We start from the raw sequence: 27,553 nt of genomic DNA, 5'->3' as shown, positions 1-27,553 counted from the left end.
TCAGAAATTTATTTAAAAAAGGTTTTCTAATGAGTTTGTAAAATGTCTGTCACTAAACAAACTCTGATTGTATGCATAACTTCTCTTTGTTACATGTTATTATGCATTCATGTCTCTATGTATTTGATTCCAGTGTGTTGTAGTGCATTACATTGTGTTGTATTGTAACATAGCGTTACAGCGTTGTATTAATGAGATGTATAGTTTATTAATCTATTTGTATTGTTAAATGACATTGTGTTGTATTAAATTGTTTTATGTTGTATTTAATTGTATTAAATTGTATTGTGTTATATTAAATTGCGTTCCATTGTGTTACATTGTGTTGCATCGTGCTGCTGGAGTCCTGCCAGCGGCCACCAGCGGGGGCGCTGTTGTCACTTTGGTTACCCATAAGCGGGGGAGTGAGAGGTGCATGAAATGGAGAAAAATGGCGGATCATGTGCAGGTAAGCGGAGGTTTCATGTTTTTGTCGCGGATAATTTCTGTAGGCGGGCGCAGCTGAAGCTGAGGCCGGATCCGAGTGCGCCGCTCCCGGCACGGAGCTAGCGTGCAGCCGGTGCGTGCGGGCGGCGGCCGCGGTGGAGCTAGCGGGGAGAAAGAAAGGATGCGGCCGCCTGTGTTGACTTGTGGCCTGCTGTCACAGCACGGGCTGGAGGCTAGCCGCTGCTAGCAGCCAGGGGAGGGCTCGGGCTCCGGGGCGAACAAGGGAGTCTGCGGGCTCCGAATGTCCAGCCTGGTGAGTTCCGGCGTCCGTGGCCATCAGAGGCGAGTAACCGGAGGGCGAGCGGCGGGAAAAATCGATGTATTTCAGTGAAGTAAACAATGAAACAGGCGGTTAGCTGCAGACGGATAGCTGCCAGGCTAGCACGCACGGTCACCTGGCGCCACCGGGAACCGCCGTAAACACGCTTATCCCAGACGGACCGGGCGCGGTACCCGGAGCTTCTGTCCCGGAGTTCCAGGTTTTTGTGTTTTTATTCACGGCTCGCTCCGGTAACGACACCCAGCCATGCAGCAGGCTAGGCTAACGTTAGCATATCTACACGTCAACTTCTCCCGCCCGAGCGTGTTTGAAAACATGACCTGGTCTGTGTGAGCGTTAGTCGGTGAAACAGGGCGACGGTACCGGGCCGGACCCGCGAGGGGCTCCAGGGTGAGGACAGCGGGGGTTTTTACCCTGGTGTGGGCAGAATGGAGCGGCAACTAGCCAAGGCGCTGTGCTCCGGCACATGTTTGGGAAGCCGAGGGATGAAGTTCAGCTGCTCTGGACTTCCTCCATGATGCCCCTGCAGGGAACTCTGTGAGGAGACTGTGGAGACTTTGTGCTGAGGGGCAGGTGAAACCCCGACAGGTGAAGCCAGCTTTCGTTTTCTCTGCTGGTCACATGAGCTGTGTGTGACATGACATAATATATTGTTAATTGCGCACAGCATGCATGAACTATGAGGAGAAACTCATCCGATCCTCTCATGTTAGCGGCTGTAACAGCTCGTTATTATTGTTTCTGCTTCAGAGTAACTTTAATCAGTTTATCTGTGATCAGCTTTAATCCCAGGAAGGATTGTACGAACTCAGGTGGGGCACAGATTCACTGAATGTGGTCAAAGTGGAACATCTCAGCCTGATTTCATTAATATTTCAATAATTTACCAGGTAATCAAACGTTCAGGTGAGTTTCTGAGGGATTCTGGGTAAACGTGTGACGATGATTTCAGGTTTTTCAGTCTCAGCTCTGGTCAGAATACTGGGGAGAAAATATTTATTAGTGATAAAAATGATAATATAAATTATACTGGCAGCTATTTTCATGGTTATACAGATTTAACTATAAATTCAAAGACATGAAAACAGCAAATTTTATAAAAACAGCTTTAAGTTAGCAGATTTAACCTAAAATAAAGTTTTTAAAGCTTTTTTTTTTTACCTAGAAATGACACTTACTCCATCACCTACTCCCAGGTTTATGATCCTGTGAGTGCCATAAACTGTCTGATAATCCAGGTGAAAGTCTTCACTTATGTAATGGTTATACTGGTACCACTGAGCTGGATGTAGCTCATAAATTCATAATTAATAATGTGCCAGTAAAGTAAGAGAAGGGCCTCACGTCGGGCAGTTCTCGTAGCTGGATTAAGTTGAATTTCTGTGATTCTGACACACAATAAGCCCAGATCCTTGTTTTTAAGTATTTTTAGCTGAAATCTAACAGAACGAAGACTTAAGTATTTTTAATGATATTAAATGACTGAAAACGAACCACTTAAGTTCATTCTGGTGTTACTGAGACAGTTTTTGGTGGAATAAAGATCAGGCTGATATTTACTGTTCGTATCCACTGTGTGCTGTTTGCTTTCACTCAGCCGTTTGTCTCCAGACTGATGATCATGTGGCTGCCTTGTTCTGATGGGGGGTTGTTCACTTTCCTCACTGTAATTAAAATAACATTCACGTGTAATTTTTAAAAGATCGTCTCACGTTAGAGCATGAGCCCACACACCTTCATTCCTGTGATCAAACACTAACTTTAGTCAGTTCAGCTGTTATGAGCTGTCATTCAATGATGATGTGATGTGGCGAGTCGAAGGCCAACGCCATGCGGTCATGAGGTCAGAATCACCCGCCCCAGTCTAAAAAGTTCACGTTAAAGTCCAACGTTTACCCTGGTGTTCCTCACACAGTCAGGCTGGAGTCAGTCCACAGCAGGAAAAGAGATTTGGGCTCTTTAGCTCCATAAAACAGTTTCTAATGTTTGTGTAGTGACAGCAGATGATGATGGAGAGGATTTTTCTTCAGACATTTCAGGCACTGAATCGTCTGTTTTTCATACACCTGTGTGTTTATTTGAATAAAAAGGGGTGGCCTTTATTGACAGCCGTGCTCCTGTGATGTTCAGGACTCCTGCTAATGATGATTAAATGTCCATCTGGTAATCTTTAGATAATAGCTGATCAGCCGTCTGCTCCCTGACGCCTCCCACAGGTTCTCTGTTTATGGAGATAAGCTGCAGACCAAAAATCACCTCCTGAATATTTAATGATTCGGGAGGTTTCAAAGGATATCCCTCCATTATGTTTATTATGTTTCTGCACACATGGGCCATCGTAGCTCGAGCCTGCAGAGCTGTCAGGAGTTTATAGAATATAAAATACGTTAATAAATAAAAAATCTGCTCTCAGGTTTCGACTGAACCTATTCCTGTGAGGTGAGGTTATTATTTATTATCTCTGTTTTCTGATGCTTACCTCGGTCTAAGCAGAGACTCCCCAGCTATGGGACGCATCCTAGTCAGGTGCTGTGCGTCTGTGCTACGAGCTCCTCCCAAATCTGCCAGCCTGTCTCTGGTCTCTAAGGGAGCTCCAAGGGTCAGATCACCTCCATCCTTACACCTGCGATCCTGTCAGGATCACACCCGACCTCTATGGCGCCTCCATGGGACACTGTGTGTTTCCAGGTGGATTAAATGATAGTAGTAGTTGCATATTTGTGAAAAAAAAAAAAACACGACAATGTTCAGTTTAAATACAGGTTATTTAAAGTCTTTGGTGAACACAGCTGCTGTTTGGACGCTTCGGTTGTTTTTGTAACTCACTTTCATTGAAGTGACTCTTCATGAGTTTAGATGAGGAATAAACAGTTTCCCGAGTCTCGCGTGCAGCTGAGTGTTTTATTCAGTGGTTTCATTCTGACTGGTCTGTGTGCCGTCAGCAGGGAGGTCGATGCTCCTGCAGCATCACCAGAGGAGGCTGAGATGTTTCTCTACTAGCTTACCTGTAAAGCTTCAGCCTGAAGCTTGGCTCACTGGCTGTTGGTGTTTCTGAGGTGGGCTGGACTCTCCTGAAGCCATAAAGAAAACACCTCTGTCCTCCTCCCACACCTGCACTGACACAAAGTTTGGTCTCTTTCAGCTGTTGCAGCATCTCATGGTCACTGAACCGGTGATGAAATCATCAAACCTGTGTGCTCGTGTCTCCAGCACGGCCGCAGCATGTTTCTAAATGATGAGCTAAAGCATGGCAACAGAGTTGTGGTTTGACGCCAGAAAAAGCTCCGATGCAGATAAATTCAGATCTGTGACATTCACACTGCTGCTCGCAGGCCTGCAGCTGGACTCAAGCTCCCAGTACCAACCCTCTAAGTCAGATTTACCTTCACACTTACCTACAGCATTTACAAATTTGGGCTTTATATCTTTATTATAAAACTAAAAAACAAATGCATCCTTCTGTTCTGCAGTTTTTAGATGTCCTGAATATAATGGAGAAGAATATTGTTGAAGGAGCTTGCAGGGTTACGAGCAGGAAGTTAAAGATGTGCTTTCCTCTGGTTATCATCATTTAAGGACTAAAGTTATTAGAAACTCTTTGAGCAGACGGTCGAATAAAAAGAGACCAATTGTGTTAAGAGTTATTGACTGAATATGATAATTATGCAGACAAATAGACAGAATTTAAAAGGAATCAAAGGTTTGCTACTTCTTTCACGTTTGTTTGTGTTTCTGAGTCGTTTGTGACAGTAAATGTGAGTCTCTGGGTTTATTTAATTAAGATTAGACGTCAGAGTCAGCACAGGTGAAGTTTTCACTGTTTATGGACCAAAACACTGTTTATGGATTGAAAACACAAAGTTAGACCAGTGAGGACATGTTAGCTGCCACTGTAAAGAAACTGCATCCTTATTTCCACATGGATCAGCGTTAAAGCCGATTGATTTATTGATCGAGTGAGAGAAAGTTCCTCTCCAGTCCTTGTGATGGTGTGAAGGTGGAGATGAAGGGGAGGTCTGCATACAGCCCAGAGGCAGGAAGCCAGTACATTTACACCGTGATGCTCGGGTTAATGGTTGCTTTATGAGCCAGATTTTAAAATGTTTCCGATATGAGTGGTTTGAGGACTTTGAGTCGTATATCAGGGTGAAGTTGGTGTTAGCCAGGTAAAAATAAGGCTCCTCGATCACTTTAACTTTAAAGATTTTCTTTTTGTTTGATTGGTTTCTTATCTGTAATTGTTCTGCTGGAAATCAGGAAATTCAGATTACTTCCTCGAAGTCTTTCCTGTCCTGCTGAAAGCAGTTTTAGTTGAGCTGGTGAGAACTTCATTTCATGTAACTGGTCTGATGGTTGGAGGCTGCCGGCTCGAGTCACATCACATTTATGGTGATCCTTTATTTATCAGGTAAAATTCTCATTAAAAGTCTGTTTCAAAGGAGACGTATACAACAACAGTATCAGGACAAAGACGCACACAGAGCTGATATTCAGTCACAAACATGTGATCAAACAGAATAACAGGCCATCAAAAGCCGTCACTCTCAGTGGGATCTGAAGGTCGTGAGTTAATCTGTGACGCTGCTGTCGCTCAGTTTGATGGTTGTGAAAACTGAAATCTGAGAGTTTAACGCCAGCCCAGAAGTGTTGCTCAGTGGCAGCACGGTGAGGAAACTTTGTGAGGAAGTTGTAAAACCAGCTCCTGTGTTATGGGAACCAGTTCAAATGGCAGAAGTTCAGGTTAGTCCTGAATAATGAAAGTAAAGCATGCAGCTCTCTATGAACCTCTGTGGTCATTGTCTAGCCCAGATTTCTTTGTCATTTTCACTTAATTACAGAAGCTTTTATTTTGTAAAATAGACTGAAAACAGTTCATTTCATATTAAATCAACCAAATCAAAGGAAACTTCAGAATCAGCTGATTTCATTTTTAATTTAATTTAATGAAGCCATGAAAAATTAACCTTAATACTGTGAATGATTTCAGAGTTACAGGAAGTTTGGGAGCGTTTCTTAGATCTGGTTGATTTTCATATCTAAAACGGACTCAGCAGTCAAGACTCACTATCGTCCTCCCTCACTCTAATGGGACCAAAATAAACTTCACTTTTATTCACTCATAAAACTAACCTACAAACTCATCAGAAAGCGTTTGATGAGCTCAGAGGTCAGGTGGCTTGCATCCAATCAGACCTCAGAAGAGTCACCCCCTGCTGGTCGTTAGAGAGAGTGGATGTCACCTGTGAGATTAAAGCACCCAGAGTATGTATCTGCAAAATAAAAGCAGCAGTTAAAATCCAGAAAACATCCGTCTGCAGGCCAGACGCACGGCACAAATTTAAAAATAGAAACAGTTTGATTTAAAATTAGAAACTGGAAGCATCTGTCGGCTGCCAGCACCGGAAACGTGCTCGTCATCTCCGAGCATGAAGTAAGGAGAGCCTTCAAGAGAGTGAACACCAGGAAAGCAGCAGGACCAGACGGCATCCCAGGTCGTATTCTAAGAGACTGCGCATACCAGCTAGCTCCTGTGTTCACTGAGATATTCAACATCTCTTTATCTCAGTCGGTGATCCCCACATGCTTCAAAGAGTCCATCATTGTTCCTGTCCCGAAGAAACCCCACCCTGCTTCTCTCAATGACTATCGCCCTGTAGCCCTCACCTCAGTAGTGATGAAGTGCTTTGAACGCCTGGTCAGAGACTTCATCATTTCTTCACTACCAGACACACTGGACCCACTACAGTTCGCTTACCGTCCAAATCGTTCCACAGACGATGCCATCTCTCATCTCCTCCACACATCACTCACTCACTTGGACACTAGAAGGGGGAATTATGTTAAAATGTTCTTCATAGACTACAGCTCTGCATTTAACACCATAATTCCCTCCACACTCACCACCAAGCTGGAGCATCTGGGACTCAGCTCATCTATGTGTCAGTGGATCTCCAACTTCCTAACTGGCAGACCACAGGCAGTAAGGATGGGCGGACATGTCTCAGCCTCCACCACTCTCAGCACTGGAGCCCCCCAGGGGTGTGTTCTGAGCCCCCTGCTGTACTCTTTGTACACATATGACTGTGTGGCCACTACCAGCTCCACCACCATCATCAAGTTTGCTGACGACACCGTCATGGTGGGCCTGATCTCTGATAACAACGAGACGGCCTACCTGAAGGAGATTAGGAATCTGGAGAACTGGTGCCAGAGGAACAACCTCCTTCTAAACGTCAGTAAGACAAAGGAGCTGATAGTGGACTTCAGCACTAAGCAGGTGAGGAACTACCAGACCCCCGTCATCAACGAGTGCCCAGTGGAGAGAGTGGACAGCTTCAAATACCTCGGAGTTCACATCACGCAGGACCTGTCTTGGTCCTGTCACATCAACACCGTGGTGAAAAAGGCCCGTCAGCGTCTCTACCACCTCAGACGCTTGAGAGACTTCCAACTGCCCTCCAAGGTGCTCAGGAACTTTTACTCGTGCACCATAGAGAGCATCCTGGCGGGAAACATCTTAACCTGGTTCGGGAACAGCACCATGCAGGACAGACGAGCTCTACAGAGGGTTGTGCGGTCAGCTGAGCGCACCATCCGCTCCGAGCTCCCTGACCTGCACTCAATCTACAGCAGGCGGTGCTGGACCAAGGCCAGGAAGATCGTGAAGGACCTCAGCCATCCCAACAACAGACTGTTCTCTCTGTTGAGGTCAGGAAAGCGATTCCGCTCCCTGAAGACCAACACAGAGAGACTGAGGAGGAGCTTCTTCCCGCAGGCGATACGGTCTCTCAATCACACCACCACACAGTACTGACCCACACATACAGTTCTTACACACACACTGGACTTTCTGGACTTTGGTTTTGCACAACACTGGTCACTATATTCTTCATTTCCGGTTAATACTTGTACAGCTGCTGTTATTGTGTATATATTTATTTATATTTAGATTTCTTCATACATTCTTATATAGTTCTATACTGTGTATTGTGTATTTTGTTGTACAGTTATTTTATTTTCAACTTTAATTTATATATTTATCTTTATCTTATTCTTCCCAGTTAAATTTACCCTTCATTCTAATTTGTGTTGTACAGTTATTTTATTTTTAACCTTAATTTATATTTTATTCCTTCCTAGTTAAATTTACCCTTTTTAATTTTTCATATTTATTTCCTATCTTATTCATAGCCTTTCCTTTTTTTGTTCTCTTTAGGTCACGAGCAGTTGTCCAAGTATTTCACTACATATCGTACTGTGTATGACTGTGTACGTGACAAATAAAAATTTGAATTTGAATTGAATTTGCTGCACCGGGAAGAGCCGGAATCAGGCTGATGCCGACACCTCGGGAAAACATGGAAAATTTACACGAGGAAAAAAATTTATGAGGAAAACTGGAAAATGCTCTCGTTCTATTTTTATAACTTTTTTTGCGGAATATCTTTTCGGTTTAGTTTTCTTTTTCTTAGATGTTATTAGATGTTAGGTGTGTGTGTGTGTGTGTGTGTGTGTGTGTGTGTGTGTGTGTGTGTTACTGTTGAACTTGAGTTTCACGTGAAGCTGAGTGTAAGCTGAGGGTCTGCGGGCATCACCGTGGGCGGGGTTTGGTGCTCGCCGCTTATCTGACGCCTGCAGAAGTTCGACACACATGATGCAGTGCTCTGTCATACCTCACTCCATGTACCCTCAACGCATCACACGAGTGGAGGTGGCTAGCGCACCTAGGTGGAGGCTGTAAACACCATCAGACCATCAGCTTCCACCTGCACTCATGCCGCTGTCCCCCATCTTTGGCCCTGTCGGTGTAGTTTTCCTAGAAAGTAACCCGAGACGGTTGGAGCAGATGGCGCTCGGCATGTGTGTCTGTGATTATGAGTGTGTAAAGCTCGGCGTGGCTGCCCGTCTTATCTGCTGTGATCTCTGTTTGTCTGAAACGATGAAAGACTCGAGCCGGCTGCGGCTCACTGATAAGCCTGCGCTGTGTCCCTCTGTCTTATCCAGGGCCTCGCCCAGCTGGAGATCCTGTGTAAGCAGCTGTACGAGACCACCGACACCGCCGTCCGACACCAGGCTGAGAAAGCTCTGGTGGAATTCACCAACAGCCCCGACTGTCTCAGCAAATGTCAGCTGCTGCTGGAGAGAGGCAGCGTGAGTACAGACTACAGCCGGACTGTCCAAGCAGCTTCAGTTTAACTTTCCCACGTTAGCAGAGATGATGCTCTGCAGGGTCAGACAGTCCTGTGCCTGACCCTGCAGATTCAGATCAGACTCAGCAGACATGATGGGGGATTTTTGGAGAAGCTGAAAGCATGAAGACTTTCAGTTTTGTGCTCCATCTTTCACTTGGACAAAAGTCAAGTCAGTGAAAAATGAGGGGGAGGAGTCACGCCCTGATGAGGGTTAGCTGAGCACCGACTAATCCATCCACAGGTTCACCTGCAAAAGCTTTACCTCAAGTGTGGGCAGCGTTTCCTCTCATAGAGAGAAATGGTATCACACAGATACATGACCACAACGTGCAGACACACGATAAAATCCAAGAATCCCAACACAACAAATTTTTAAGTATTTGTACTTAATATTTATATCATATTCGGTGCTTGATAAACACAAACTGAAATATTTCAAAGGGTTTGTTTTAATTGGGATGGATGAAGTATCGTGTCATCCAGGTGAAGATCGCTGACCCCCACACTAATGAGGAGGTAACTCTAAAATGAAGTGGAGTCAACTCGTACTTCATATTTATGAGCAGGTTTCTGTAGGTGTGAGGGTATATTTTAAGATTTCAATTTTTTTTCATCTGCCTGAGATAATGATGGAGCAACCCCTTCACTAACCAGCATATCTGAAAGGCCATTTCCTCTTCTGTTGTCAGAATAAAAGCATGTAGATGGCTGTCAGAGGAGATAACCTGACCTCACTGTTTTGTCTCCTGTCAGTCTTCATATTCTCAGCTGCTCGCAGCCACCTGTTTGTCAAAACTGGTTTCTCGGACCAGCAACCCTCTACCCCTCGAGCAACGCATTGATATCCGTGAGTATCTCCTGAAAAAAGCGGATAAACCCTGCAGGTCAGGTCAGTCTGAGGATTAAAGAGAAGCTGGAGTGATGCATTAACAGTCACAACAGAGATGCACTCATCAAACCTCAATAATGACAATGAAGATGTTTGTCTTTCAAAATAAAACAAAATCGACATTACTAGTTGAACAGGTTGTGGGGTTTTCAGTAAAGCAAAGCAGGGTGTTTTAGTGTCTTATTTTGAAAAGCCCCTGCTAAATGTTTTGTTTGTTTGTTTTTTCAGGGAACTATGTGCTGAACTACCTGGCGACGCGGCCGAAGTTGGCGGCGTTTGTGACGCAGGCTCTGATCCAGCTCTACGCCAGGATCACCAAGCTGGGCTGGTTCGACTGTCAGAAAGACGACTACGTGTTCAGAAACGTGATCGCAGACGTGACACGCTTCCTGCAGGTCAGAGCGCTGAAACCCTTCTGTCCTGTGAATCTTGTGTATATTTATTTGTTTAATTTGTCAGAATAAAAAGTTTTAAGCAAGTTTTTAAAAGTAAGAAGATTCAGCTTATTGGTTCGATCATTACCATGGTGATTTCGGTGCTTTTATAACTGTTAAGTAGGCTCATTTGATCTGGTGTAAATGTGCAGCGTACTTTGATGTCATAATGACTTCTCCGCATGGCTCAAACCTGCTTACTCTGTTTCTGGACCTGTTTTATTCAGTGTGTGAGAAGAAAGAAAGAAACAGGATCATTTAAGCCTGGATTAGTTTAACCTGATCTGTGTGCGTTTGTAACCTTTTGTGTGGTTGTTTTTACAGGACAGCGTTGAACACTGCATCATAGGAGTCACCATCCTGTCCCAGCTGACCAATGAGATCAATCAGGTAAGTCACAGCGTGCAATTTATGGAGGTGTGGCAGATTTAAACAGATCCTCGCAGTGATCGACGACCACAGCAGGCCGAAGAGTTTGCATGTTTGGTGACGTGTCCAGACCAAACTGGGTTCTATACTACAAAACGAGTTCAGCATATCCAGCATACCTTTCCTGTATCCAGATTCACTTACACTAACAGCAGCAGTCAGGATAAACAGTCACATGACCGTTAACTTGTAACTTGCTAACCCAGATTTCGCTGCACGTTCAACGAAAGTGATGATGTTGGCAGCATCTGACCAACCACAAAGGGTCATTTGACCTTTATAGGCTCTACAGAACATGAAAATGATCCCTATGAGTGTCACCTGCTCCAGGGATGTTACCAAATACTGGCTCAGTAGAGCAAAAATAAATCAACCTAGTTATAATGTTCAAAAAAGTACAGCAGCTTTAAAAACAAGCAAGGAAATAATAAAGTCTCTTAAAAAGAAAAAGTTCAGTAAGGTGGATTAAAAGAAATCAAGTGACTTGATTCCAAAATAAAATATATCTGTGTAATATACAGTGAGCGTACAGTGCAGGATATTGAAGCTAAACTCTGGAAGTGTCATTTTTATTTATTTTTTGTTGATGATGAAATCACCAGCATTAGTTGGTCCTCAGATTTTCTGCCGACTCTGATCTTTTTTTTTCTTTTCTTTTTTTTTTTCTCCTCAGGCCGACACGACGCATCCTCTGACCAAACACAGGAAGATCGCCTCCTCGTTCAGAGACTCCTCGCTCTTTGACATTTTCACGCTTTCCTGCAACCTCCTCAAGCAGGTTTGTTTCGTCCTGTCGGCAGTTTCTCCCATACAGGCTTACATATACACTGCATTTCATTTTTGTACTGATTTCCCGCTTTTAGTTTTTTAATTATTTCAGACCTGTGTTATTTTATTTTTGTTCTGTATTTAATTTTGTATCAATTCCTCAATTTATCTACCTTAACTTTAGATTTATTCTTTTTCTTTGCATGTCCATGTTAGTCTGATGCTGTCAGAATAAAACTTGTGTCTTCTTTGTGTCAGATATTTAATGTTCATATTAAACATGAGTTGATGCTTCAAACAAAGAGCAGAAAGTATGAAAATGTGATCTCTGCAAGGAAAACATAAGTGCTGCCCTTAAGCAGGCTTCCACAAGTTGGCCAATCAAAAGAAAATGGGGGTCTTAAAGGCTGAACTAAGGCCCATTGTAGGACAAAGGATTATTTTGACCTGTGGATCACGCAAAGCTGCTATAAAAACTCATATAAAGATGTATTTTGAGTGAGGCAGCTCGCTGTGGACACTAACAGATCATATTAAATGCCTGAGTGAAGCTGATGATGATGGCGGTTTGTTGATGCTGATGATGATGATGATGCGTTTGCTTTTCAGGCTTCAGGGAAGAACCTGAACCTGAACGATGAGTCTCAGCACGGCCTGCTGATGCAGCTCCTGAAGCTCAGCTACAATTGCCTCAACTACGACTTCATAGGAACCTCCACGGACGAGTCGTCGGACGACTTGTGCACCGTGCAGATCCCCACATCATGGAGATCAGGTAGAGGAGCGAGGCGCCCGCCGCTTACAGATTAATGTGGTGTTGTTACTGATATTTACTGCCTCACGACAACATGAAAACGGTTAAATCTGTGTTTTGTCTTCTGCAGCGTTCCTCGATTCCTCCACCCTGCAGCTGTTTTTCAATTTATATCATTCCATCCCTCCATCCCTCTCCCCACTGGTAAGTGAGCACAGTCATGTGACTACAGCCTGCAGACTGATGCGTGAAGCTTTACTGTTCGTGTGTGTGTCTGGGTGCAGGTGTTGTCGTGTCTAGTTCAGATCGCCTCAGTTCGGAGGTCTCTCTTCAACAATGCAGAGCGAGCAAAGTTTCTGTCACACCTGGTGGACGGAGTGAAGAGGATACTGGCAAACCCACAGGTAACACACACCTGTCTGAAAACACACACACCTCTGTAGCTTCGTGTGTGTTGAACAATGTGTGTTTGTGCTTCAGTGTTTGCCCGATCCAAACAACTACCACGAGTTCTGCCGCCTGCTGGCGAGGCTGAAGAGTAACTACCAGCTGGGTGAGCTGGTCAAAGTGGAAAACTACCCAGAGGTCATCCGCCTCATCGCCAACTTCACCGTCACCAGTCTGCAGGTGGGTTTTTTAACTTTTTCCGTCTGTAATAGTGTATGTGTGTGTCATCCACGTTTAAAAAAAAAAAAAAAAAAAAAATGTATGTGTGTATATATTCACACACACACACACACACACACACTTACATCGTGGTCAAGCAGCAGTGTTGTGTACCTGACTCTTTACTCCTACTCTTCCTCCTCAGCACTGGGAGTTCGCCCCCAACAGTGTTCACTACCTGCTGAGCCTGTGGCAGCGCCTGGCAGCGTCAGTCCCTTATGTTAAAGCCACGGAGCCCCATCTGCTGGAGACGTACACTCCAGAGGTCACCAAGGCCTACATCACGTCCCGACTCGAGTCGGTCCATGTCATCCTCAGGTGAGACTTAAACCAACCTTAAAGTTAGACAGGATTTCATCTTGTTTGATTTTCCAGCAAAAGATTGCATTTCCATTTATTCCATTAATTTAATTAATGCGTTCATAAGATGTACATAAAAACTTAGATGTGTTGGGAACAGATTCTGGATGTTACTCCCATGATGTGTTCGGTGTTTGTGGCTGTGAATCGGTGCAGTGACGATGGTTTGAGTCTGAAGGGTTGGGTCGGTGATGGCTCAGGCAAACTTCACCTGAGGGTTTTTAGGGATGAGCTGAGCATGTCTCTGTCCGTAGGGACGGGCTGGAGGACCCTCTGGACGACGCCGGCCTCGTTCAGCAGCAGCTGGACCAGCTCTCCACCATCGGCCGCTGCGAGTACGAGAAGACATGCGCACTGCTCGTCCAGCTGTTCGACCAGGCGGCTCAAACCTACCAGGAGCTGCTGCAGTCCACCAACTCGAGCGCCATGGACATCACAGTGCAGGAGGGTAAGAGCGCGAGCCCCACCCCTGTGCTATTTTGGGGACTTCGGGAGTCTGACGCCTCCTCTGCTTCTCTGCAGGTCGGCTCACGTGGTTGGTTTACATAATCGGGGCAGTGATCGGAGGACGCGTGTCGTTCGCGAGCACAGACGAGCAGGATGCCATGGATGGAGAGTTAGTCTGTCGGTAAGAGTGCGAATGTGGCGAGCCGGTGTCTGGGGGCGTGACTTCCTGTCGCTGAAAGCCTGACCTTGCGTTTCCTGCGTTTGCCTCAGGGTGCTCCAGCTCATGAACCTGACAGACTCGCGGCTCGCTCAAGCTGGGAATGAGAGGCTGGAGCTGGCCATGCTCAGCTTCTTCGAGCAGTTCAGAAAGATCTACATCGGTGACCAGGTGCAGAAATCATCAAAGGTAAGGCGCGCCTCTCTGTAAGCTCCACCCCTTTCAGCTGACATGAATGAGCAGGTCTGACTCTGTGTGATCTCTCTGCTCAGAAACTGCAAAGTGTGAACATCCAGATAAGTGCTTGAAAGTAAATTGTGGTTGGTGTTAGCGCCCCCTGCTGGCTCGCAGAGCATCATGGTGGTGTTTAAAATTCAGGATGTGGTGTTAGGTAGGCATAGAGTCAGCTGTGAGTCACATGGTCAGCCTCCTCCTCCTGCTCCTCCAGTGGTTCCCCGGGGCGCAGCAGTAACTCACTGCACAGAGTATATGATTATATATCTCTGCTGGCCCAGGAATGCCTCAGGATGCCCACGAGAAACTCAGAAAAGTCTGCAACCTCCAGAGCTCGGAGAATCTCAGTCGGTTTTGTCAAAACATCGGTCAAACCCGAGGCCTTACTTTTGGATTCAGTTCCAGTACCTGTTCTCGGGCTGGAAAGTCTGGCTGAATCTGGAGCGTTGTTCACACAGTGCTCGGGCCAAATTACTGATTTCTGACTGGCTGGATTCAATCGATTTAGCGTTTTGGGGCTAAAACTAAATTTAGGGGAGTAGTAAAGTCCTGAAACCCTTTTTAAACGCTGAGGGTGATCAAGCATTCAGTAAAATGTTCAGTATTTTACTGAATGTGGACAGGTTTGATAGTATTTTATTAAAATATTTATTATTATTGTTTCTGTTTTCATTGGAACTAAAGTAAAATAATAAGAAGCAGAATTCAGTGCAGACTGTTCCAAACTGAAAACACAGAAATGACTTGAAGCGTCCTCTGAAGTGGCAGCCGCGTGGTGATCATGTGACTTCCTGTTTGTGTTTGTTCGTAGCTTTATCGACGACTATCAGAAGTTTTGGGCTTGAATGACGAGACGATGGTACTCAGCGTCTTTATAGGGAAAATGTGAGTAACTGAAGTCCAGGTAACTCCGGCACACCTGAGAGCCGATGTTCAAAGTTAAACGAACTCTCAGCCGCTGTAAATATGTAGAAGTAAACTTTCCTCTCTTTCAGTATCACAAACTTGAAGTACTGGGGCCAGTGTGAACCAATCACCTCCAAGACACTCCAGCTCCTGAACGACCTCTCCTTAGGATATCCTTCATGTCTGTGACCCACACAAATGTTTTCATGTTGATTTAGTCTAGTTTTTATCTTTGCTGTTGTTTTTGTGTAGTGAAAGTAAAGCAAAAGAAGCCTTGCCCACCTGATCTTATCGTTAATGAGGGGCAGCCAATCAGAAGAAAGTTGTCTTTAAATGTTGAGCAGCTTGTTTCAGATGAGCTGAGGGCCTGGTGCCTAATAAATAAGGATAATTATGAACCGTGAGTCATGAAAAGCTACTGAGCAGGATAATGAATCCATCTTAAGGACTTAAAGGTTAAACCAGGCACTGAGTTAAAGGAAGGGGTGGGGCTCTGGGTCAGCGTTTTCTCCTTGACTTCACTGTCTGCACGTACAGCAGCGTAAGGAAGCTGGTGAAGCTCAGCGCTGTCCAGTTCATGCTGAACAACCACACGGTGAGTACTTCACATTTATCGGAGCCCAAGTTTCACGTCTGATTAAAACGCGTTGAGCTGACACACAAGCATCACAGACGAAGAAGAAAGTGAGCTGTGATGAACTTCCTGCTGCTGTCTTTGTCAGAGCGAGCACTTCTCCTTCCTGGGAGTGAACAACCAGTCCAACCTGAGCGACATGAGGTGTCGGACCACCTTCTACACTGCACTAGGACGCCTGCTGATGGTCGATTTAGGTACGCAGACACAAACACACACGCTGGTGTGGCTTCAAGTTCTTCAGTTTCGGACTTTTTGTAGACTTCACTTGGCAAAAGGTCGCTGAGACACAGATCCAGAACGACCCACTGCGGCGCCCCTTGTGATGAAGAAGCAGCAGAAAGTTTTTATCTTGTAACAACACAAAAGCTGAAACAGGAGAGATACTGGTGCCTGGAAATGAAGTGTGACGTGGTCTGCAGGAGCCACACACACACAGTTTACACTGGGCCTCGTGTGTGTCTGTGTCTGCAGGTGAAGATGAGGACCAGTTCGAACAGTTCATGCTGCCTCTGACGGCGGCGTTTGAAGCAGTGGCTCAGATGCTGAGTACAAACACCTTTAACGAGCAGGAAGCCAAGGTCAGAACACCCTCACAAACATACAGACACATAAACAGCATCAGTTTTGTCAAACATTTATTTCTGTTTTTGCAGACAGACACACATTGTGTTGCTCGTGTTTGTGTTTCTGTGTGTGTGCGTAAACGCATGTGTGACACAGCGATGGCGGTGTAGCAGGGATAAAGAATAAAGCGGGTGTAACTCAGAGTTGTGCTAATAAAATTGTGACCCTGCTTAAACACGAGGAAACTCCAGCAGAAGCAGCTGAGCACATGTTTCGAAACATTGACCTTCCTCCTCTTCCTCCTGCAGAGGACTCTGGTGGGTTTGGTCCGGGACCTGCGAGGAATTGCATTCGCCTTCAACGCCAAGACGAGCTTCATGATGCTGTTTGACTGGATGTATCCTTACACTGACTTCAGATCAGCACGCGGTCAGATCCTGGTTTTTCTGTTTATTGTGTAAACGATGAAAGTGTGTCCTTAACCCGCTCCGCAGATACCCGACCTACATGCCCATCCTGCAGCGGGCCATCGAACTGTGGTACCACGACCCAGCATGCACCACGCCAGTCCTCAAGCTCATGGCAGAGCTCGTCCACAACAGGTAAACCTGCCCAGTGACGAAGGGGCAGGTTTAAGAGTATGACCTCTGACCTCTGTGCTGTCACATCCTTACAACGGTTCAGCCTGTGAGGATCCAGAGACGACTCAAAGAAAGTAAAGGCAGCCCACTGGCGGCCTGGGATCAGCTATGATTGTAGCATTTTCCCTCCCAGCAGGAGCTGTGGGAGTGTTTTCATTGGTTCATTCTAAGAGTACACACAGTGAACGTCAGCAGAATAGTCAAGTTTTAAATGAGGAAGCCGCCTCAGAGGTCTGACACCTAATGTTTTCAGAGTTCTGGTGAGGCGTGACTAATGTAGATGGTTTTCAGTGATGTTTTACTCGGCTCAGAAACCAAAGCGCGTCTCCTTTCAGATCAAATGTAGAGGTGAAAGGTCACTAACTGTGTTTGGTTTTTGTTTTGTTTTCAGATCACAGCGGCTTCAGTTTGATGTGTCGTCGCCAAACGGCATCCTGCTGTTCAGAGAAACAAGCAAGATGATCACGACCTATGGTACAACCTTTGACCCCCACTCAACCGCCTCAAAGATATACCTGTCTTTGTTCTGGGCCGCTCATCGAGTTCCTGTTTTCTCCTTCAGGGAATCGGATCCTGACGCTGGGCGAGGTCCCTAAGGACCAGGTGTACGGGGTGAAGCTGAAGGGCGTCAGCGTGTGCTTTGCTATGCTGAAGGCGGTGCTCAGCGGGAACTACGTCAACTTCGGGGTCTTCCGTCTGTATGGCGACGACGCTCTGGACAATGCCTTACAGACCTTCATCAAACTACTGCTGTCCATCCCTCACAGTGACCTGCTGGTATGCTCCACCTCCTCACAGGTTTTTGTGACTTTGGAGACGTGGACTCCGTTTGAGTGAGTTTTTAACCCTTGACCTCTGGTCCTGTCTCTGCAGGACTACCCGAAGCTCAGCCAGTCCTTCTACTCTCTGCTGGAAGTGCTGACGCAGGACCACATGAACTTCATCGCGAGCCTGGAGCCTCACGTGGTCATGTACATCCTGTCCTCCATATCAGAAGGCCTCACAGCACTCGGTAAGGCAGCAACGTTGGTCAGGTGTGTGTGTGTGTGTGTGTGTGTGTGTGTGTGTGTGTGTGTGTGTTTCTGTGTGCGTGCGTGTGTGTTGAAGTTACATCATTGTGTCTTTGTGTGTGTTTCAGATACGATGGTGTGCACCGGCTGCTGCTCCAGCCTCGACCACATCGTCACCTACCTGTTCAAGCAGCTGTCGCGCTCCACCAAGAAGCGGCCCGCTCCCATGGCGACAGATGACCGCTTCCTGCACATCATGCAGCAGCACCCGGAGATGATCCAGCAGGTGAGCTGATCACACCTGAGTCACCTGACCACACACACACACACACGTGTTGACACCTTGCTGCTGTCGTTGATCAGATGCTGTCCACCGTTCTGAACATCATCATCTTCGAGGACTGCAGGAACCAGTGGTCCATGTCGCGACCTCTCTTAGGCCTCATCCTGCTCAACGAGAAGGTAACTGCCGCTCGCACTCGCCTCAGAGGTGGCACCGCGTGGGTCAATGTGCGCTATAACACGTGTGTTTTTTCTAACTGCAGTATTTCGCTGACTTGAGGAACAGCATCGTCAACAGCCAGCCGCCTGAGAAGCAGCAAGCCATGCACTTATGTTTCGAGAACTTGATGGAGGGAATTGAGAGAAATCTACTAACAAAGAACCGGGACAGGTGAGAGCAGGCAGCATTCATCCTCTCACGTGGTCAGGAACGTGAAAAACGGGTGGAGACGTGAGACACGCTGGACTCGGTCAGGATCGTAGCTTAGCGTTAGAGATAAAAGCCACTCACAGACTGTCACTCAGTCTGTGATCATTCAGACTCTGCAGCAGGGATTGTATGAGGTTGTGATCCACAGACAGGGTTACCTGCAGAAAGCCACACCCAGAAGTAGGTACAAACTAAAGGTACTGCTGTGGACTCGATTACTACTGTCACTGATTTATTACTCACTTAAACTGGAGGAAATAATTTCTGTACAAATATTGTGTTTGTTCGCGATCTATATCTAACCTCAAACCGAGTTTTAAACATGGCTGACGTGCAGATAATACTGCTGTTTGTGCAGTGCATGGTCACATTACTCCAGTCGAGCAGTTATACATCAGTCTGTGCTGTAACAACCGAAAAATCCTAATGATTCCCACGGTAACCCTTGCCCTCGGTAACTAACGAGTGTTTCTGTGCTGATGCCGCAGATCTGCTCCTCTCCACCAGACTTCATTCACAAAACCACAAATTTATTCTGTAAAAACACGTCGTTACACGCTGGTCAGAAATTCAGGCCCTGAAAGGAGCACTGCCTTTCGGAGGTTTTCCACAAATAAACGCGTTTTAATGTGGGCGGATCTTAACAGTCAGGATTAGCTGGTTCTGACCTCCTGCAGGGGAACACTGAGGGGAGTTGTTCGTGTGCCTGACGAGGTAAAAATGCTCTGTGTGTGTTCTGCAGGTTCACACAGAACTTGTCAGTGTTCAGGAGGGAGGTGAACGACAGCATGAAGAACTCGACATACGGCGTCAACAGCAACGACATGATGAGCTGACATTCCACGCGGCCGCCCACCGAGTTCGCCTGGCCCCTCGACCCGCCTCTCCACGGCCTCCTACCCCTCACCTCTCTGCATCCCCCTCTCCCCCCCCGGGCCCGGATGCCCAGGGATCATCACCCCGCCACGACACCAATTCAGCCCTCCCCCTCCTCCTTTTTGATATAAGCATATATAAATATATACAGATCTATTTTAAAGCCAGCCCGCCGCGTCCGGCTCGCCTGGCTGCTCGAACAGAGGGGGGGGGAGGGAGCATGTCTGAGCACTCTGAATCACTGACAGGAAGTGGAGTGCGCCGCAGCCAGAAGAGGCGGCGAGGGGACGAAAGGACGAACGCCGGTAAACGTAGTAATCCGCTTCTGCCTGCCTTGTATAGAAACCACCCGAGAAACCAAGTGTACATTTTCTTTCGTAACATTTTGAACAATGTTTATAATGATCGACTTTAAAAACCCACAAAGACGAGACAACAAACCAACGTGTGATTGAGCTTTTTACAGAGTAGTGAGTTAGTGCACATGTCTGTCTGCGTGGGCATGAGGCCGGAGGGTGGGCGGGGCAAGCACAGGAAGCAGGTACACACACTAACGGAAAGGGAGGCTCAGAGCATCCATGTTGTACATTTTTCTCTGTCTCTGCTGCTTGAAGTGATGTAAATATTCCCGAATGACGGCCTCAGAGGGACCGTCCTGCTGCTTTTCCTCCTCGGTGTCATAAAACCGTCACATTTTGGTCACGGCGAGGTAGAAAAACGCCACCTCCATCCTCGTTTCCTGTTTTTCTTTGCCCATAAACACTAACCTGGAGGTCTTTGGGCTTTTCCGTGGTGCTCGGACAAAATTAAACACCTTCAGCAGACCAAACATCTTTCATTAGAGCTGCTTTTATTGTGAAGGCTCGCTAAACCTTCAGCTTAAAGTTGGTCTAATGTCAGCATGTTTGTCAGAGCGTCATAAAAATGATTTAAAGACGGAAATAGTGATTAGCTCCTGTTTTTCTTGGTCACGTGACACTTTTTCTCCAGCCATCATTTAAAAAGATTCATCAAAACCCCCGTGGTTGTCGTTGTTATTATTATTATTATCATCATTAACTGTAAGCTGCAGAACAATAAGCTGGCACGTCATCAACTTCAGTTTGACTAAAGCGTGATCAAAACAAAACTTTACCTCTTTATGGTTACAGTAAAACAAGCGATCACACAACACACAGGCTGACATTTCAACATTCAGGGAAGTTCAGGGTGTCATCAGGCTGACAGGAGGTTTGCAAATATAGAGGAAATCCTCAGAGAGGCTTCATCAAAGCCGTATTAGTATGATGATGATGATGATGATAATAATAATTATATTATTATTACTGGAGCTGCAGTGACGATTTTAGTGGCGACACAAAGTCGGACATAATTATCAATCTTCAGTCAGATTTTTGATTTAATAATCTGCTGATTATTCCTTGATTAGAGCTTCTGTTGTGACGAAGGGTCATAAAAGTTTTCAGTCTCAAAATGTTTCAAATGTTGAACTTTTAGATATTTTGTTCTTGAGTTCCAGCTCTTCTTTTTCCCGCAATACTAAAGCAGATTATTAACTTGCTCGTTCTGATGATTAATTAACGCTGCGTTATTTTAAGCGATTCATCTTTTGATTTTTAAACATTTGTCAAACATCTGAAGACGTCTCCTTAAAAGTTATTTTTCATTTTTTTCCCCGTTATTCATTTATCAGACAAAATGATCTGCAGCATTTCAAACAAACATTTCAGACTCGAGCTCCTGAAGCTGGGGCACTTCCTGCTTTCGCCCCACTTAACAGTCCCCGAGTGAGTTTTCAGCTCTCCGATATCTTCACCTTAAAAATTCTCGTGCTTTCTGTAGATTTTTTTTTTCTCTTTGTAATGAAAATAAACTTTCCCAATGAAACCAGCAGAAAATGAGGATATAATCACACTCACTTATCATATTTTCAGTTGAATTAACACAATGAATCATATAAAACTAGATGTGAGGATTCTTTTTCAGACAGACTTTAAACAGATCGTAAAAGCGGCATGTTTAAACCTCCGTAAATCTGCTTTGACATCAGAGGAGTGTCGGAGTGCAGACGTCCTCTAATAATCTGCATGTTTTAACTTCAGCTTCTCGTTGCCTCGTGACCCGAGTGTTCATCATGATCACCAGCTGCTGTTATCGGCTTCAGCTCGACTAAAACAGAACCACACGAGCCTTTAAACGAGTCTTCAAACTCAGGAAAAACACTGTTAAAGTGATCACATGGTAACATTACAGTATTACCCCGATTCGCCTCGACGACTGGTTTAACAGGATGTTGTCGGGTTAATAGAGTTCATGTCTCAGATTTTCTGTGTTGATGTTCTTGAGTGTCTGACCGACAGAACAAAGTCCAAAACACTGAATCCACTGATCGAGGAAAACGTTTAAAGCTGAGCTGAAACCTCCACAGATCTTCAGGCAGCACCAATTTCTACCAAGTCTCAAGTCGAATACGGCAACATGACTGCGTTTAAAGACTCGTGACCAAGAAAAACCACACAGGAAGTCAGGGAGGAGGGTCACCGTTTGTTCATCGCCACATGAATTGTTTCTTTGACGGTTTTTGGAGTACATAAGGTCATATTTTCTGAAATTTCAGGTTTCACCACGTTATTTGTTGTTTTCATGCAGTTAAAAACGTGAAATCCTCTCCAGCGTCAGCTGACTGAATTCACAGAAAGTGATGGAGGTTTTTTGTTTTGTTTTGTTTTTATTGTATAAAAAAAAAAAAAAAAGCAGCAGAACTTCCCTTTAAGGCACCCGTCTGCATCGCCGCGGCTCTGCCTTCCTCTGAGCATGGCGGCTGCGCCAGTGGTGACGTCCTGCAGGTGTCGCACGCCTGCTGCTTGATGAACGTGTAAGCAACATGGTCACAGCTACATTTTCCCCTCTGGTAGGCTGGGTGCAGTTTCCACCATTTTGTTTACACTCTGGATTCCTCGGACCAGGTCTCGGCCTGCCCCCCTTTTTTTAGGGAGTCCTTTTTGGCGTGTGCGTTGATGTTGTGTGTGTTTGCGTGTGCGTGGAGTGGCTCTCTGTTGCCTGGCGTGCGTGTATGTGGTGTCTCACGGTGCTGCGACGGCTTGAACCCGCGATGGAGCTCAAACAGCCAAGGTCTGAGCCACCAAGCGGGAAGCAACAGGGGGAAACCATCGAGGCGGGAGTGCGGCGAAGGCGTCCGGATCGGTCGTCAAACCTTGGCAGAAGGTGTACAAAGAGAAGCAGGAAGTGGAGTCTATTAGCAACTTGTGTTACTCTCTACGATGTTGCTGCTAACTGTTTGTGACAACTAGCTCATCTCTAACCATGTCAGCACTCACGGATGTTTATTGAGTTCCTAATTTTTTGGCTTGTGTCCCTGATGTGAATGTGTTGGGTCCATAGAGTGAATAGCTGTTTGAGTTGTTTGGATGTCTGCTACATATAGTGTAAGCATTGTGACTGCAAATAAACCTCATTGATTTTTACCTCGCTGCCTCGCATCCTTTTCTTGATCTCAGCTGATCTACAGCTTGCCACAGGTGCTCAGCAGCAGTGCTGCTCTTTTTGTGAGCTTATGGTCACAACATCAACAGTCCGCAAGACTACGAACCTCCCTCAAGTTCTTCCTCTTTTCCTCCATCTTCATCAGCCTTTGTCAAATATGTCCACTCTCTTCTGATGTCATCCTGCTCACTGCCATTGAAGATCTTATCATCTTAAGACAGCCTTAGTGCCACCATCTCCAAACCATACATCATTATAGTCCTAAATGTCGTAGGTAACAAGATGCTCAGAATCAGTTTTACTTATAACGCCAAGCCACAGCATCAGTCACATTAAGGTGCTTTATATTGTAAGATAAAAATCTCACAATCATGCAGAGAAATCCCAACAGTGAACAAGCAGTTGGTGAGAGTGAGTTTCTTCCTGTTAAAACTCCCTTTTAACAGGAAGAAACCTCTGGCCATAAAAAGGCTCAGGGAGGGGCGGCCATCTGCTGCCACCTGCTAAGGGGGAGGAGAGGGATACTGGACAAAAGAACAAAAGTAGCAGTAAAGCCTCAGAGCTGCTCTTACATCATCACCAATGTCTCTGCTTCACATCCAGGTAAAGGTGTTTCCTTATGTAGAAAAATGGGGGCGTGACTGTATGCAGATTGCACAGTCCAGCTGCTTCACACAGATTCTGATTGGCTAACATACACAGGGCACATGGATGTTTTCATATGGTACATCAGTAAATGAGGGTCAGCCAGCTAGCTGATAAATTCTAAATCAACTAGCGTGCCCATGTTAGCAACTAACATCAACCAGAGAAAATCCAGTTTAATCTGATGTCTATTTGAATAAACAGGAAGTTAACTTTCAGTTTAAGGTAAATTATTATAGTAATGCTAGCAAGCTAACCTAAAAACAAATGATGTAATGTTAAATGTTGATTTTTTTTTCCACCATTAAATTGTGTAACAGTATAAAGAGGCTAACTAGCTACCATTAGCCAGGTAAACATATTTTATAATGTGTTCCATTTGAAGTGGGAGGCAATCTCTGAGTTGGAGCCTTCGACTAGATAGCCCCTAAAGTTGGACTTGCTGAGTTTGAAAGTCGGAACAGGAACTCCATTTTTTGAGCACCGTGTACCACATAAAATCGGTTAAGTTCAGTAAGCACAACCAGAATTCATACATGAGGCGCACTGTAGATTTTTCAGAAATCAAAGGATTAATTTGAAGAGTGACTTATTTTCCGAAACACACTACTAATTATGGCATACATGCCAATCCTCCCGCTTTTTCCAGGACAATCCCGAATTTCCACCCGGACATAATTGAAAAACCATATCCCAGATTGGACCAATCAATTCCAGTTTCCAACAATGGCTATAACTACTGCATCTACTTAGTTTTAATATTACTCTTATTTTTGTTTCTGCGTCGCAAAATAAACTTTTAACATATTTTCAGGCAAGAATGTAGCTGTGTAAACTTGAAATATCTGAGCCGGGGAGAACAGCAAACTCCCGGCACATCGTTTTCAAACCCCCGCTGTCTTTTGCTACTCAGGTTAAACATGATATACAAGTCACTTAAATAACTTAAACATGTTATTGCTTGGCCTTTTTCAGTGTTTTATTATTAGATTAGATTAAATAAAACTTTATTAATCCCTCGGGAGAGTTCCTCCGGGGTTTTCACACAGCTTTTGAATGTCTCCCTAATTTCGAGGTCTCAAGGTTCGGAGTATGAATGATGGCCCGCTTGCATGCTCTACCAAAAATTATGCTTTGTGGTGGGTATCTGACAGACGAAAGCCAAACCAGTTCCCCACCACTGAAGTTGCACCATTTTATACAAACCAATTCTGGTTCATCTGTTTCATTCAATGATCTGCTATCGCTCTTATCATTCTCAGTCGCTGCCACGCTTTTCCGCCATGTGCGTATGAAAACAAAGGCACTGCGCATGCGCGTTTTACCCGTATTCTATCGCGATATTTCATTTTCTTAACATTGTCTAACATTATACCGGTATTACCGTGAATGGTGTGATATGGCCCAGCCCTATCTGCAACTACACCACAACTTTCACAGTGTGTAAGTAGCTTAATGTCTTTTATTGTGAAAGGAAGGAACAGGAAGAATCCCTTCTCCTGCATGTGTAGAGTAGATCAGGTTTACAGAAGCTTCAGGTTTCTGTTACGACTGCTGGAAATAAGTTTTTGTGTTTGAAGCTTCGGGAAATCCTCTGCGAGGCCTCAAAGAGTGTTCATGAAGACGTCCCGCCAGCAGGCACTTGTTTGTTTTGGGGGGTAAAACGGAGTTTAAACACAGGGATTGGCGGTGAAATGAAGCTCAGGTTTTATTGGGTCAGACAGATACATTTCGGTTTTTACAAAATAAAATAACCACTTATGATTGGCACAAAAACCTTGGAACTTTACAGTAAATACAAAATTCATTGTGTTCATTACATCAATTTTAAATGTTCAGGAACTGTGAAGAAGACTTTCAAACAGGTCAGGTAGCGTTGGTGACAAAGAGTTCGGTCCTGTTCTGGTTTGTAGAAATGGTTCTGATCCGATCAAAAATTTTAATGCCGGACATCAAAATAAACACAGATGGAAACTTTTCTGGAATAACGAGCGAAGCCTCGAAGGCGTCTGCTCCACTGACGGTCGGCAGTGCTGGGATCCTGACTGCAGGTTAGCTCTTTGAACTTTTGGACTTGAACACAGCATTGTTGTAACCCTCTCTGTTCCTGGCGATCTCAATCGCGAAGAACTGAACCCTGGTGGCTGAAGCCAGAGAAACAGGAGCCAGTCAGAACTCACCTTTATGGGTTTCTTAAGAAAAGGGTCATTTTGTCTCAAATCAACAAATCTTATTTTCTGCAAGATCTGCAAAAAAAATCATTTATAAAAAGTGCTGTGGAGTTTTAGCTTCATATTTAAAACTATTCATTTTGTAAAATTCTGGATATTTTTTAGCATACTGAAATCTGAAACATAAATCTCTAAGCTGTAAGAAATTTTCACTGTTCTTTCTCATCATCTACATCAATCAGCATCTATACTTTAGGACTGATACATTAAAAAATGTCTCAGTATCTCTAGCTAAAATGTGAGGGAAGTACAGTACGGTGTACTATGTGTTGTACACAGTATACATGTTTACATTTTTTTAAGTTTCTATTAAAATTGAAGACCAAAGCGGAGAAGGCCCATGCCTGACTGAAGACGCCAAACTCGGGAGAGCACACGGAGGTTTAATTCTATTCTAGTGTGGTGATTAGCACTGTTGCCTTTACAGTCAGGCAGCAGTGCTAATTCTATCTAGAGTTTGCATATTCGTGTTTGCGTGGGTTCTCTCCAGGTACTCTGCTACTGGGTACCACGGTCCAAAGACATGCCCATAGGTGTGAGTGCAAATAGTTGTCTGTCTCTGTGTTAGACTAGGGTGTCCAGGGTGTACCCCTCCTCTCACCCAATGGTATAGGCTACAGTGACCCTGACAAGAGGATGTATGAACTTTTGGTTTGGAGAGATGAAATGAAGCAAAGCAGTCTCTATGATTCAGTTTGGAGACTAGTTCTTGTTGTTGATACTTGTACTTGAGTACAAACGTCGTGAGTTAAATGTTTACCAAAGATGGTGTTTTCCTCTGTGTAGTCCTTCTCACAGTCCAGTCGCAGCAGCGTGCCATAGTTGAAGTCTTCTACGAGTCCTTCGAACTGGTTACAGAACGGACGCCACGTCTGAAAACACAAACCAAAGCTTTCTGATCCACCCAGCATCTGTGACTCTAAGCACTGATGGAGGAGCATGCTGAGCTAACAGCAGGTGCTGACTGACCTCTTTGGCCTTTTCAGACTTGAGGTCGTCTGCGTTGAGCAGCTTTACGTCGAGGTCTTTGAAGGTTTCCCTGAAGCTCGAGTAGATTTTGTCGTCCATCTTCGTCAGCTTCAGGAACTTTGGATCCACCGACGAGATGAGCTGAAGGCAGAACGGAATCAAACACCTCATAGTGAAAACCCACAGCACTCAGCTGGTAATACAGATCATGTGATCTTCAGCCTGCTGAGGTCCGATAAAGGCAGTTTTGTGAAGGAATATCACGCCGTCGTCTTTAATAAAGCGAAGCATTCCTACAGATAACCAAGCCTTTGACCTTCGAGCAGACACGGCATGTGCTGGTTTCAAACCAGTAACTAATAATAACTATAACGAGCCATAACCAGCTCGATTAACGTGGTGAAGGGTGGAGCAGCAGGTGGACTTACATTGAAGTAAACCTCCGCATGGTTGTAGGCCTTCATTGCCCACATGACCTCGAGCCGCGGCTGAAAGGAGAAAAAAAGTTTGGATTCATCACACTGTCAGGAATGTCTCTCTGGGAATATTCAGGAATAATTACGAGGTGTTCACAGCACTGCAGAATTGTTTCACATTTCATGTTTAACGCGAGGTCTTCTAAGGACACAGTGACTGATGAAGAAGATGACGTAAACTTACATCATTCCCATAAGCCTCTGCAGGCAGAGACAGAGCATGTGC

At 45.1% G+C, this 27,553-nt stretch overlaps 2 protein-coding genes across 2 annotated transcripts in view; one reads left to right on the top strand and one right to left on the bottom strand.

The window, feature by feature from the left end:
- Positions 1-340: 340 nt before the first annotated feature.
- On the top strand, positions 341-19,942 carry xpo7 (exportin 7). The gene is made up of 28 exons (XM_026174686.2): positions 341-448; positions 8,771-8,917; positions 9,712-9,805; positions 10,076-10,242; positions 10,606-10,671; positions 11,384-11,488; positions 12,088-12,253; positions 12,363-12,436; positions 12,517-12,636; positions 12,713-12,859; positions 13,044-13,216; positions 13,513-13,706; positions 13,781-13,886; positions 13,976-14,111; positions 14,968-15,041; positions 15,152-15,232; positions 15,594-15,657; positions 15,785-15,893; positions 16,171-16,277; positions 16,572-16,660; positions 16,758-16,865; positions 17,296-17,378; positions 17,467-17,681; positions 17,778-17,916; positions 18,043-18,200; positions 18,278-18,376; positions 18,460-18,587; positions 19,369-19,942. The coding sequence occupies exons 1-28, from the start codon at positions 416-418 to the stop codon at positions 19,460-19,462; spliced, it is 3,276 nt and encodes a 1,091-aa protein (XP_026030471.1). The 5' UTR covers positions 341-415; the 3' UTR covers positions 19,463-19,942.
- A 5,392-nt stretch (positions 19,943-25,334) lies between these two features.
- Positions 25,335-27,553, bottom strand: part of pbdc1 (polysaccharide biosynthesis domain containing 1) — a 5,129-nt gene continuing 2,910 nt past the window's right edge. The window contains exons 2-6 of the mRNA XM_026177008.2: positions 27,512-27,553; positions 27,280-27,339; positions 26,852-26,992; positions 26,643-26,754; positions 25,335-25,795 (exon numbers count right to left, since the gene is read on the bottom strand). The exon at positions 27,512-27,553 is cut by the window's right edge and continues 24 nt beyond it. Coding sequence (XP_026032793.1) covers positions 25,704-25,795; positions 26,643-26,754; positions 26,852-26,992; positions 27,280-27,339; positions 27,512-27,553 — 447 coding nt within the window. The 3' untranslated portion in view covers positions 25,335-25,703. The remainder of the gene's footprint in view (positions 25,796-26,642; positions 26,755-26,851; positions 26,993-27,279; positions 27,340-27,511) is intronic.

Source organism: Astatotilapia calliptera, chromosome 7, assembly GCF_964374335.1.
Source record: "Astatotilapia calliptera chromosome 7, fAstCal68.1, whole genome shotgun sequence".
In the NCBI taxonomy this organism is placed as follows: domain Eukaryota; kingdom Metazoa; phylum Chordata; class Actinopteri; order Cichliformes; family Cichlidae; genus Astatotilapia; species Astatotilapia calliptera.
This window is presented reverse-complemented; position numbering and strand designations above follow the sequence as displayed.